We start from the raw sequence: 13818 nt of genomic DNA on the forward strand, positions 1-13818 counted from the left end.
GCAAACGCAAGCTTTGAAGCTCTTTAGGGCTTTAGAGACGACATAATTTCGGAGACAGCAGTTTCAATTTAATATTGAAATGATTTTAAATATAAAAGTAAAATAAATGTTAATAAATGTTATATAATATTTTATTTATCATAATTATTCTTGGGAAGTAAGCTCTGAAACTCTTTATGGCTTATGAGATTTTACACATTCGAATATTATGTGAATGAATATTAGAATATTCAAAAATATAAAAATAAAATAAATTTAAAAAAAAAATATGAAATATATTTTTAAAATTATTATTTTTATTTGTTATCTGCCCTGGCAACCCTGTTAAATGCACTCTCTTAGGCACGTCCGCTCTCTCACGTTCTCTTTTTTTCCCACACATGCGCCGCTCTCTTTTGCTTACAACTCCGAAGACACCTGTGAAAGCTCGTAATCGAATTTGGCGGCTATTGAATGCCGACGACGTAAACAAAAGGTAAATTGCCAAAGCCACTAGAAGAGTGTACAACGTAATCGCAAATGTTATAAATAAACAGCAAAAGTTGCAATTAAGGAAATGCGTCAAGAAGGTGGTCGGTGGGTCTATTACTACACTCGCATTCTCATACTGGAATACTAAAATCGTAAGCATTGCGTCAACATAAACAACAAATGGCATAATACCATATATACGAATATATTGTACGCTCTCTTCTCTGCCGTCTGACGGCTTTTGGGAGCAACACTGAGCCACGAGCGAGCTGAGCAAAGCACAGTAGAGCAGAGCAGAAACTGAAGCAAAAGTGCGAAGTGAGAATATGTGAGAATAGTGAGCAAATGTTGTTTGCTGTTGGTGTGTTGCTCCGAGTTGTGATGTGAACTGATGCTTTTGGGTTTTTGATGGCGTTCGGCTTCAGTTTTTGTATCAGTTGCGCGGCAAACGAGCCAAAGTACAAACGTGTGAATTATCCTCGTTAGCTGCGGCGACCACACTGTGCACAGTGGGGCCAAACAACGTGAGCGCCTAACGACGCGAAACACGGACGTGAAGCGAAGCGATGCTGCCACAACGGTCGCGTTGACACTAGCGCAACAAAAAGCAAAAACAAAAAAAAAAAGAAAGAAAAAAATTAAAAATTCGAAGGAAAAAGCGCCTGACGAAATGGGCCACGAGTGAAGGTGTGTCGTTTGTGTCTCTTTCTCGCTCGTTTGCTCTATATCCCAGTGAATGTGCGTGTGTGTGTGTGTGTGTGTGTGTGTGCTGGCAATGCATATTAATTATTCAAATTAATTGCAAGAAATACGCTACAAGTGTACAACAAGTACATACATTATTTATACACATACTTTTGACAACACAAATTGCAGTCGATGCTACAATTTTACTTTGAACTTTTCAACACTCGTATAATCACATCAAAAAACACAATTTTATTTTGCTAAAATAAAATTCGAAAAAATAATACCACAAAATAAAAAAAAAGCGAAAGCAACTACTAAAGAAAGCCAAGCGATTAAAATAACAAAAACATACACAAAGATGAGCTGACTTTGCTGACTTTATAAGGCAGGTTTTTGTTATTGTTTTTCCATTATTCTGTTATTGTTTTTGCCGCTGAAATGAGCTGTCTCCCTCTCCCTCTCTCTATCACTATCTCTCTTTAAGTTCTGAGTCTGCATACGACTGCGAGTACAATGTGTCATTTTATTAGACATTTGTTGTTGTTGTCCAATATAAATGTTTGTCTGCCTTCAAGGCGCTGTTCTAACACACATCTCCATCAAGTCCGTCAGTCGCTTAGTCCATCTGTCCGTTTGTCTGCTCATCCACAATGTACAAGTGGGAGCGTGGCTAGCAAGACAAACAAATAAAGAAAACACGTTCAAGTTATTCCTTGGCCTTGGTATTTATGACCAGTGCGTCAGCCTGGCGTATACTTGACATGAATTCCACCCGCCGCGGCGCGACGTCCCATTCCCAGCACTCTGAAATGGATTTATGAGTTCAGTCAGTCTCTACTATATATCCCATTTATCCCGGTCACCCAATCGTCCGCTTATCCTCGCCGCCCATTTGGGTCGATTTACTCTAATGGCTTTTTTGGCCCTTGTCGCTGTTGTTGTTGCTTTTGCTGTTTTGTCTCCACCCACATTGGAATTTGAACTTGTCGTGGCATCAGCAGTAGCATCAGCATCAGCTTCAGCTTCAGCATCAGCAGCATCTCACTCTCAGTGGCCCCATTATCACCTTGCTAATTATCTATCGATGATGATGCCATTGCCATGTGCCCTGCTGCCCGCTGTTTGACTGTTTGACTGTCGCCTTATCAGCCAGCCGACGTTTTATGCCTTCTAAGTATTTAACTATTTATTATTTGCATTTTATTTTGCTGTTTGCCATTCTATTTGCTTTACTGCGAAATGAAAATCTAATAATATTCCAATAAATAAACATGTGCGAGAGCTGGACTTCGGGGATAAACTACTAACTATTCATACTATACACACAGACGAAAACCATTCAGAGTTTTTTGGCTTAACAAAGGATAGATGTACAAAAAATATAATAACTAATAATAATAATAATAATAACCTGTGAATAGCTCTGAGCAACTTACGAATTTCTAAATGGCATTGTCCCCAGCTTAGTTTTGCGCATTTCTCTCAATTATGCGAATATACAATAAAAAAATAAATAATGGACATTTTTATTGAGTGAGATTTACGTATTGCGATGATAAGGTTGTGTATTTTATAAAAGGTGGCTATGAAATACCCTGAGCAACAATAGAAAATAATATACAAAATTAATTCAAGTATTAACAAACTTCAAAGGCGAAACAACAAATGAAGAGTATAACTATAACGGATACTTGGCTTAGCGATTTTCTTTTTTGACCCATTTTTAATTGCATTACAAAATTAATTTGCTGAAACTCCTAAGAGCAGACTATTAATTATTAAGTGGGAAAACGTTGAAAATGTAATGAAGTAGAATTAGCCAAGCCTTTAAGGAAAATAAGACAGGAAATTGAATAGTATATATTTGCGAAGCGATTCTCAGTAAGTAGCTACTTCAACATTATTAAATGTCCAGTGAATATTTTCAATTTCACAAAAAGAAATCCCTATTCTTTTTGTGTGCGCTTTAAACAAGGCAGGTAGGAAAACAACAATTGAAAATGATTTTCCGGCACGTGTGCATCTCTAGACACACACACACAACTGAAAATGCGGTGTTACAATGAAAATCGCTTATCAGCCACCACAGGTAGTTTTTCGCAAGGCCTTGACAATGACAGCCAAAGAAAATGGGCGCATAGGAAAGGGCGTTGAACAAAAGAGAATACGACAACGACAACGAATACGACGACGAGTGAGTGCAAAATTGAAGCGGCAAACACAACCACAGCAAATGTTGCTGGATAATTTTAAGGCAGCGCAGCGCCAAGCACAAGAAGGCGGTGACGTTGGCGGTGGCTCAGCAATAGCAACAGCAACAGCAACTGAAGCAGCTGAAGCAGCGGCAACGGTCGTTACAACAATCCAAACAAAGAAAACAAACAAACAGGCGAATATTATGGGGCGAAGAGCTATAAACCGATGGGGCCATAGACTAAGAGAGGGGCCAAGCGGAGCGAAGTGTTGTGGCTGGGTCGAATGCTTTGGTTCATGGTACACACACACACATAGACACAACCACACAGTCACACACACAAACTAGCTCTCGTTTTCTCTCTCTCTTTCTCACGTCCACTCTCTCTACCGTTCTGACTCTCTGTAGTTGTGTGTAGTAAAACGGGTTTTGAGTTTGCTTTTGCCACTACTGCTGCCGTTGCTGCTGCTGCTAGTGTCGCATTTTCAGTCAGTTGGCCAAGTCAGTTGCTCTTTTGGCTTAGTTAACTCAGAACGTGCCGCGGCGACAATGGCAACAACAGTAGCAGCAACGACTACATTAAATTGCAACGAATAGAAATAGCAAGAACACCAAGAGACAACGTCATAACGGGTTAGTCACAATGCGTCAGCTTGGCATCCATTTGATGATGCTGCTGCCACCAAATACAAGTGAAAAATTCAAATGCGGATCACAAGTTACTATAGCAGTGTACTCCATATATATGTATATTGAGTAGTAATCTATAATCAGAATTGAAAGATTCTTGCAGGGCAGCTGTTGCTCTGTGTTATGTAAATGTCAAAATTCACAAAGCTGCTTGTATCTCATGGATACCAATAAGATTTAATGCTGTATCTCAGCTGTGTGTGTGTGTGTGTGTGTGTGTGTGAGTGTATGTGAGTGTTTAGCGCGTGTGTGTAGAATGCCAGAATTGGCTTTTGGCTCAGTGCTGCGTCATTTGCTGCTCAAAAAATTCTTTCAGACACTTCAAGTGTTTCGACCAAAAACTTCAGCGTCCAGCAGCTTCAATTGAAATACAAAACGCACTTGGCACTCGCTTTTGGTTCCTACGCGTTTATCCATCCCTCTGGCGTCTCTCGCCACAGCAACAAGACCCACAAGAAGAAGATGATGAAGACGAAGAAGAAGAGGAAGCAGTGACAGAACAACAACACAGCAACAACAACAACTTTACAGTCCATACCATACACCTACTTAAAAATTTAGAAAGTTGCTTGTCTGCCACTCGCTTGAGTCTCTTTCTTGACTTGGCTTTCATTTCTTTGACTTTGGCTTGTTGTCTTCTAAATACACACGCACTTTCTCACACTCACTCATCTACATATATGTTTTGCGTGTGTATGTGTTAAGAAAGTATGCATGTATTTTTTTATGTACTTAACTCCCTCTCCCCTCTCCACTCTCCACTCTCCACTGCTCTCTGCATTCTTTTCCCAGCTGGTGGCCCCAACATATTTTCGCTCCGCTTACACTAATTGTTTTTGTTCCCAATATCTAACAAATTTTCCTTTAAGCCCTTTATTTCTTGTTTAATTAAATTGAATTTCTTTCACATTAGCTGCTGCTGCTACTGTTGCTATGTTGAGTATATATCTATGTATATTATTTGTGCAGGCTGCTGGAATAATATTCTCGTTGTCTCTTATATGTCAGACCAACAATTACCAACCGGTTTTTTAATAAACCCAATTACCTTTTTTCTCTCTAATGTGAATAAATTTGAATACACTCCGCCGATACGGCATTATGAAATTGACTTTTGAATGCACGCGCACTCAATATTTATAGCTCCATTGTTTGAGAGACACGCTCCATGACCTAACTTACTAAATCTTTAGATTTTGTGTAAAAGCTTTCAAGTGAACTAATGCTAGCTTAATATACGTATATAGTATTTGCGTTTGCACTTCATCAGATAATTACGGATAATGAATAATGATGATAGACGCATTAATTAACAATTGGCTTCATGTGGTGTTCACTCTTGATAAGTGAATAAGTTTCTAATTTATTGGCATACATTAATTCCATCTACTCTGATTAGTTGTGATTAGTCACAATTTACGAAATAGTTTCTGTTCAGCTTTTAATGTATTTTGTTGGAGGACGTATACTTAATATGCTACTGTTTATCTTTAAGCTTATTTGTATTGTAAGTAAATTGGATTTTTATTATTTAATAGTATTATATTTCTATTAATTATTGGAGAAACCACTTGACTTTTAATACAATTTATTTATTTTTTAGCTGCACTTTAAAATCAATCAAGTAGAGCGCACTTTAATTTCATTTTCATTCAACAGACGCGTATTTAATTGCTTTTGTTAGTGGCTCGATTTCGTTTTTATTAACCTGTTATATGGTGCATCGACTTTCTGACAAAGGACAATAAAATCCTTTGTATTGTTTGCAATAAATACAGCAAACATTTGATGGACGCCATAAAATAGTCAACAGAAAACTAAACCAAAACAATGCTTTATTTAAAATCATTTTATTTATTTTCCAGATATTTTTACAACCCGTAAATGGCCGGCTGTCTGGGAAAAAGGCGCTGATTATAAACCGCGACTGACTGCGCCAAGCCAAGCAGTAATAATAATAATAATAATAAACCGCAACCCGCCGCACAATACTAAATCCGAAGCCAAACCGCAAAACTTGCATTAAAACGTCCACTGAGAGAGAGAGGGAGAGAGAAAGAAAGAGAGCAAAGCAATAACAACAATAAGAGCCGTAAACACAAAAAAAATAAACAGTACAAAGTTATTTCGTCCTTGGCATTTTGCGAAGCCATCAAGTAGCTGGCAGCAGCTGTGCAAAAAAAAAAGGACGAAGGAAGAGGAGCAAAAGCTGCTCGAGTTGAAGACGGAACATTTTTATTGAGAACATTGTGGCCGGAGAGCCCCCGTTAATACGGGGACAACCGGACATCGTGAAAGCGCAATCGTGGCCCAAAGACATTCACATCACAGTAACAGCAACGGCGGCGGCAGCGGCGCTGGCAGCGGCGTTGGCAGCGTGCCCGTCATCATGGAGGGACCCGAGGTGACGTTCCTCTTTCAATTCGGCAGCGTGCGCGATGCCGTCTGTGTGCCAGCGAATGCATTGACACTCAAATCGCTCAAGGATTTGGCATGCGATTTCATCAACACCAAGGTGAGTCCTTAACCCCGCCGCCCCCCCTTTAAATGGGTCACCATCTGTCGCCTTAATTATGCAAAGGTTACAGCCAGAGTAGAGTGTCAATATTTTCACAATCCGCGCAAGCGGAACGCGGTCAAGTCAACACAGTCCATCGTTAGTCCATCTTCCCCCCCCCCAAAGGACTTCAATGTTTGCTAGTGTGGCAATGCGTGTATGTGTTTGTGTGTGGATCTAGATGCGCACGTGTGAGCACCTAATAAATTTATGTGCGCACAATAATTGCTTAATTTCATTAAGTAAGTCCGAGTTGCATACATCGGAGATATAGACAGACAGACAGAAAGACATTTCTGTGGTGCGTAGTTAGCCATGACCAATTCAATTAACCAGCTGGCAGCTGCGACACTAGCTGTTAACTCCTCCTCCTCCTCCACCTCTTCCTCCGCTGCCTTAACTAAACCTCCTTCTGCTTGATTGTCTCGAATCAGGCAACGTTGTTTCCACCCAGCGTGTCAGTGGCACGTTCTGTGGCCTTTGTGTCAGCTTAGTTGAGCTTCGACAGCTGCTTCCGCAGACACCAGTATCAATTTTCAATGTCCTCAACAAACAAACGGGCTACGCTTACTATGCGACTCAATTGGTAATCAGGAAGATTTGTGGGATACAAATAAGTATATCCACCAAAGGCTACAAAATTATCTTAATTGTTATAAAATCAATTTAAAACTGTTCTTTTCGATTAGAAACAAACTATCTAATTCGAAAATTTACACAATAATGATATATAGCATTCAATAAAAAAATCAATGACAGAAATAAAAATGTATGTTTACAAATTATTCATTACAATTTATATTTAAAAATAATAATTACTAGAAACAAGCTTTATAATATCTTCTTTATTAAAGAAAAGAGCTTCTAGCTTATGTCACTTTTTAGAGCATTAGATAGTTCGCATAGTCAGCAAGAACATTGATTACACATAACTTAATTGATATCAATGTGACATTTGGTAAATATTGTTAGCAGACTATCCAATATCTATAGAATCTTATCGCAGAATCAATTAAGATATGATATGATAGCTCTCTGATAACATTGTTCAGCGTATGCAAAATGAGCGTTAAATGAAGCAAAGCAAAGCAAAGCATATGAAATGCGAACATTTATCTACAAGTTGAATATCGTAACATTGGCGTCACCAACAAACTATATTTTATCGTGTATTGTGTGTATTGTGCTTTCAGATACCGGACAGTGGACTGACATATCTGTCAGAACGCATACTGCTCTTCATTCACGACTATAGCACGCCGAATGTGCTGCACATCATCAATTCCGCAGCGGAAGTTGTGGATGAGACATTGGTGGAAATTGTATTAACAGCCAGTCGTGAGTATCCCAGTATTCTTAAGAGTTGACCATTTTGAGAAATGTCATTTACCAATACACAAATCATCATCCACAGCCATACTATATCCGACGTCGGAAATGCCAACACTGAAGCCGCACAGCCTCAACGTGCATTCCTACAAGGCGCCCACATTCTGTGATTTCTGCGGTGAAATGCTGTTTGGTCTGGTGCGTCAAGGACTCAAATGCGATGGTATGTAGACACATTCACATTCACAACCACACACCCACACACAGTGTATACCACACACTTACCCCACACAAACACATACAGTGTCATAAAAACTAACTTGTAACTCGCTTGTGGTCGTATGTGTTTAATCCCAACCATACAACCGCTTCCATCACAGGCTGCGGTCAGAACTATCACAAGCGATGCGTGGTGAAAATACCCAACAACTGCAACCGCTCGAGTGATGCCACATCACGACGCTCGTTCACATTGCATCCACCCCGCAGCCCATCCGGTAGCTCACAGCAGTCGCTGGTGTCCAACGAGGAGTCAACGGGTCGCAATGACTCAAGCACTTCACTGGTAAAACGCATGTCGGACCTTATGAATGATATTATTAAAAACTAAGACACACTCACACAGAATCTCTCTGAACGTTAGCTAGTTAGTTAGTTATTAGTATTAAAATGGTGAACGGGTCTAGCTACGAGTATTTTTGCGTATTGTACTTACTTAATTAGCTCATTGATTTATTTATTTGTCTACTCTTTTTTATTGTATTATTTTCGCATTTTAAATAAACTTTCATACTGCTTAATTGCTTTGCCTTGACTTTTATTTGAACCGTTTTTAATTCCAATTAAAACATTATTTGAAATACTCGTAGTGAGATACTTGATACTTTTTGAAGCTAAACTTGAATTTGATTTAGAAAATGTAGAGATTGTGATTTGTGTTCAAATTTATACTCCAGCCTTTAGGCTGCTGTAGCTATAATTTGAGTAGATTGTAATAATTAAAAATGAATTTAACCTTTTTTAAACATCACATTTAAAATGCAATTATTAGCTTTTATTTCATAATTTCATTTTTACAAATTAGCTAAAAAGAAAGATTTTTTAAGTGATTTTTATTTATGAATGATATAATTTTCACTCAACAAAACATTTAAGCATTATGTTTAAAATTCAATTTTTGAAAATTAGGAAAACTTGTTTTCGTAGAAAGTTTCCCTCATTTAGTTAAATACCCTTAAAATTATTACTCATTGTAGACACATGTAGTTCATCTATAAATCTTTTTGTTTTCCGTTGAATATCCAAGTTAATTATTTCCCTATTTTGTCTATGTCTATGCATAGAATATACCCGGCTACACGGGACGCCATCAACGAACTCACTCGGCGAGCAGTCGCAACGGCCTCACCACGCTCCGCATACCACACACCTTCATGGTGCACACCTATGGCATTCCGACGGTGTGCCAGCTGTGCAAGAAACTGCTGAAGGGACTGTTCAAGCAGGGGCTGCAATGTCGCGACTGCCAGTACAATACTCACAAGAAGTGCATGGACAAGGTGCCGCAGGATTGCACGGGCGAGGCGCAGCTGAGTCAGCTGCAGGCGGAGATTAGTGATGGCACGCCGCGCAAGGAGCGTGACAATTTCTTTCGCGAGGAGTTCGATGACAGTGACTTTGAGGATGGACCGTCGCCACAAGCATACCACAACCAAAAAGCCTTGACACAAGGCACTAATCTGGTAGCCGGGCGGCCACGTGAGGCGCCAAAAGCATTAACCAATGCCCAGAACTCACCGCCCGAGCTGGTAAATGGCGGCATGGCGGATGAGAATAGTGCGCGTAGTGACACCAAATCCAGCGATGGCCAGTCGGAGCAATCGCAATCATCATCATCTTCCTCGCCCAGCGCCAACATTCCCCTCATGCGCATCGTGCAGTCGGTTAAGCACACCAAGAAACGCGGTGGCCAAGCTCTGAAGGAGGGCTGGCTGGTGCATTACACATCGCTGGACAAGGCACTCAAGCGTTACTATTGGCGCTTGGACTCCAAGACCATAACGCTCTTCATCTCGGAGCAGGGCAGCAAGTACCACAAAGAACTGCCGCTGGCGGAGCTGTTGTCGATTGAGACGCATCGTGATCCGCGCGTGGATAGCAACTATTGCTTCGAACTGTGCACCGCGAATCTCAGCTACTATGTGGGCCAGGATCCGCAGCTGGGCGAGGATCAGGCTGTGCGTCTGCCGCCTCCGGACAGCGGCATTGGCACCGACATCGCCAAGAGCTGGGAGACGAGCATACGCCAAGCCTATATGCATGTGACCAACACACGTAAGTCAAGCTACTATGATATCCTCGCTATACTAATCCATCAATGTTGTATATAAATCGAAATTAGGATTAATAATCATTCATTTGATTTTTTTCTTACACGTTGTTCCATTTGGAAAAATTAAACCAGTTTTAGACTATTTTTATTAACTTATTACAATGAGAGAATTAAAACTAAAAAAAATTTTGATTAATCATTATTTTTAAGTTTTTGTTCAAAATAGAATATTAACCGGAGAAATTAAGATTTCTGCGGATTATTCAACAAATGGTATAAAACGAAAATAAAAGTGAATTAATAAATATAAAAACAAAAGAGTAGTTCTAACGTTAATATCAAAATTTATTTATAAAATTATGAATATTTATAATTTTTGAGTAGGTATTCATTTTTTTAACAACAATTTGTCTTAGTTTTTTCTTTTCCAAAGTAAAACCCCCAATACTTAAAAATTAAAATCATAATCTGAAAAATCGTTCTAAGTTTAAAGTTTTATTTTTTTGATTTTCTTAAAAAATAATTGTGTATTTAATTACTATAAAAAAATAATTGTTTCTTCTTGTTATATACAGAATGCTGCGAATCTGAGGAGCAAGTCCAGGACATGGGTCAGCTGTATCAAATCTTTCCCGACGAAGTGCTGGGCTCCGGACAGTTTGGCGTCGTCTACGGCGGAGTGCACAAAAAGACCAAGCGTGAGGTGGCCATCAAAGTGATTGACAAGCTTCGCTTTCCCACCAAGCAGGAGGCGCAGCTGAAGAACGAGGTGGCCATACTGCAGAACATCACGCACTGTGGCGTTGTGAATCTGGAGCGAATGTTCGAGACACCCGAACGCATCTTTGTGGTGATGGAGAAGCTCAAGGGCGACATGCTGGAGATGATACTCTCGCATTCGCGTGGTCGTCTCAGCGAACGTGTCACCAAATTCCTGATCACACAAATCCTGATTGCGCTCAAGTATCTGCATTCGCAGAACATTGTGCACTGCGATCTGAAGCCGGAGAATGTATTGCTCTCCTCGGATGCCGAATTTCCGCAGGTGAAACTCTGTGATTTTGGCTATGCGCGCATCATTGGCGAGAAATCGTTTCGACGCTCTGTGGTGGGCACTCCTGCGTATTTGGCACCGGAAGTGTTGCGCAACAAGGGCTACAATCGCTCGCTGGACATGTGGAGCGTTGGTGTCATCATCTATGTGAGCCTGAGTGGCACATTTCCCTTCAACGAGGAAGAGGACATCAACGATCAGATTCAGAATGCGGCGTTCATGTATCCGCCCAATCCCTGGAAGGAGATCTCCTCAAATGGTAACAAAAATATATTTACATTTTGAAGAGAACTATATATTAATTAGGGAATCTCTTGCAGCCATTGACCTCATCAATAATCTGTTGCAAGTGAAGCAACGCAAGCGTTACACTTGCGACAAGAGTCTCATGCACTATTGGCTGCAGGACAAGCAAACCTATCGGGATCTGCGCAATCTCGAGACCCAAGTCGGGCTTGGTCGTTATCTCACCCATGAGGCGGATGATCTACGTTGGGACAGTGCTGGCGACATTTGACCTGGACATGCGGAGAAAACGAAAAACAATACATTGAATCCCGAACTGATGCAGCCGCTGTGCGGCAGCCATAGCGTGCCCAACGATAATAGCTACCCATCCCCATCGAATTGCGCCGGATGCCATCGCTTGTCCAGCTCACCCAAAGTGGAGGCCATTGGTGACAAGGCGCTCAAATGGATGCGTTTCCATCTCTGCAAGCACATCAAATAGCGCCCATTTCTTTTGCTACATTTAATAAGCACGGACATTTTTTCAAAATCTACTTCAGCAAATTTTTGAAATATCTATAATGCAAAAATATACACATATATATAATATAATATAACATACTATAATATATAATTTTGATCATTGTTGCACTGGCGTTTTCTCGATGTGTCACCAAAATGCTTTTTCATGGTCATGACAATTTTATATAACTGAAATCTCTGTGCTAAAAATTTTTCTTAAGAATCAAAACTAGTTAATAGCTTAACAAACTTAACTAATTGCAGTACTTAAAATTTAATATTCATACTATATAATACATATGTACTACTTATATAGACCAACGGCCCAAAACTAAACTGAATCAAAATGAATGCAACGCTCAGAGCTGTGCGAGTAACTCATTCTTTAGAACCAAATTACAAATGCATAAAGAAAACAAAACTTAAACAGCAAAAAAAATACAAAACAACAACAACAACTACAAAATAGTTTAATAAATAAACAAAACTAAGTAAAGCTTGAAATAATTAATGTTCTTACTGCTTTTATGTGGTTCAGTGGCTTGCAACGCTTGACACCCTTTTCAGCAGAACTTTCTACGAGACGTTTTTCACTTTTCCAGCTTCAGATTCAGTTGATGCACAACCATTAAACACACAAGATGCGACACTATTTGGCTAAGATTTGTCTGCTTTTGGCGCTATCCCACTTCAGCATAACGGAATGGGTAGAAATATCGAAATCGCAGTCGAAACCAATTGGTGATGATGGCTCCCATCGTACAGTAAACGTGAAGCAATTGACTGTTGAATCGCCACCCAAGGAAGGCTTTACCACACCGAGTCCTATGTGGATTGAGTATCAGCGCGAGCGTTTTGGATTAACTAAAAGTAACAGCAATGGCAACGGCAACAGCAACAGTAATCCTCTAGTGGTTAGCGATGCTGGTGGCCTCAAGAACAGCGCACAAATTGTGGTGCCGATCAATAGCCAGGTAATCCATGCCAGGACTAAGCTTGTGGTGCACAGCACAGATACGCCAGTTAATGTCGATGTGGATGTGCTTGTGACACCGAAAGTAGAAACCACATCACGACGTCACTCGTCGAATGTGGAAAGTGCGGAAAGTGTGTCGAATACTGCGACACAGCAGACAGCAGAAAGTGAGCATGAATCACTTGTGCCTAGCTTGAAGGGTTTCATCAAGTTTATGCTAAAAATGCAGCGGAAATGGGTTAAGAAGTCAACGCTAAGCATTGAAAAAAAAATTAAACTACTCAAGGAGATTAGCAACAATCTAATGAAGGTTATTGGTGCGTATTTCATTTTTTTAGTAAGAAAACCTACTAACAAATCGATTCAAAATCTCTTTTTGCTGAAAAGAGGAGCAATTTTCGGTCCTGTGGCAACCAACGGAGTGGAAAAGACGCAAGCGACGCGGCTTATTGGATGAATCGAATTTGGATTTTCCACCGGAAGCTGCTTTAATGAGCATAAATTTTCTAACGTTTGCCGTATTTCTCATTAAACTGGTGCTCGTAAGTAAACATTTAATATAAATTTATTAATAAGTAACAAAAAAATTTACATAATTAATATTGCAGCAAGTTGTGCAAATTGTGAAGAGCAAGCATTACAACTTCTCTGGCTTTAACATAAATACCGAAGTTGTGAGAAATCCATAGTACAGCACTACACCCTTTGAATAAAGCGCGCATTTGCACGACGTAGTGGCAACGCTGGCAACAGTAACAGCAAACATCTGGCACCT

General features: G+C 40.0%; 2 protein-coding genes across 2 annotated transcripts; both read left to right on the top strand.

Moving 5' to 3' along the window:
• The first annotated feature begins 3864 nt into the window (after positions 1-3864).
• Positions 3865-12557, top strand: LOC132785067 (serine/threonine-protein kinase D1). The gene is made up of 8 exons (XM_060791042.1): positions 3865-3988; positions 5911-6560; positions 7796-7940; positions 8017-8154; positions 8312-8496; positions 9275-10265; positions 10839-11576; positions 11638-12557. The coding sequence occupies exons 2-8, from the start codon at positions 6435-6437 to the stop codon at positions 11832-11834; spliced, it is 2520 nt and encodes an 839-aa protein (XP_060647025.1). The 5' UTR covers positions 3865-3988; positions 5911-6434; the 3' UTR covers positions 11835-12557.
• Positions 12558-12708: 151 nt separating this feature from the next.
• LOC132784243 (uncharacterized) lies at positions 12709-13804 on the top strand. Its single transcript, XM_060789727.1, has 3 exons — positions 12709-13360; positions 13431-13585; positions 13652-13804. Exons 1-3 carry the CDS (start codon positions 12709-12711, stop codon positions 13730-13732), a joined length of 888 nt encoding a protein of 295 aa, XP_060645710.1. The 3' UTR covers positions 13733-13804.
• The last annotated feature ends 14 nt before the right edge of the window (positions 13805-13818 follow it).

The sequence above is a fragment of the Drosophila nasuta genome, chromosome 2R, assembly GCF_023558535.2.
Source record: "Drosophila nasuta strain 15112-1781.00 chromosome 2R, ASM2355853v1, whole genome shotgun sequence".
Lineage (NCBI taxonomy): Eukaryota > Metazoa > Arthropoda > Insecta > Diptera > Drosophilidae > Drosophila > Drosophila nasuta.

Coding starts and splice junctions, on each gene's coding strand:
- LOC132784243 (XM_060789727.1), top strand. CDS start 12,709: ATGCGACACTATTTGGCTAAGATTTGTCTGCTTTTGGCGCTATCCCAC. Junction 13,361..13,430: donor CAATCTAATGAAGGTTATTG/GTGCGTATTTCA, acceptor TTTGCTGAAAAG/AGGAGCAATTTTCGGTCCTG. Junction 13,586..13,651: donor TTCTCATTAAACTGGTGCTC/GTAAGTAAACAT, acceptor TTAATATTGCAG/CAAGTTGTGCAAATTGTGAA.
- LOC132785067 (XM_060791042.1), top strand. CDS start 6,435: ATGGAGGGACCCGAGGTGACGTTCCTCTTTCAATTCGGCAGCGTGCGC. Junction 6,561..7,795: donor GCGATTTCATCAACACCAAG/GTGAGTCCTTAA, acceptor TTGTGCTTTCAG/ATACCGGACAGTGGACTGAC. Junction 11,577..11,637: donor GAAGGAGATCTCCTCAAATG/GTAACAAAAATA, acceptor AATCTCTTGCAG/CCATTGACCTCATCAATAAT.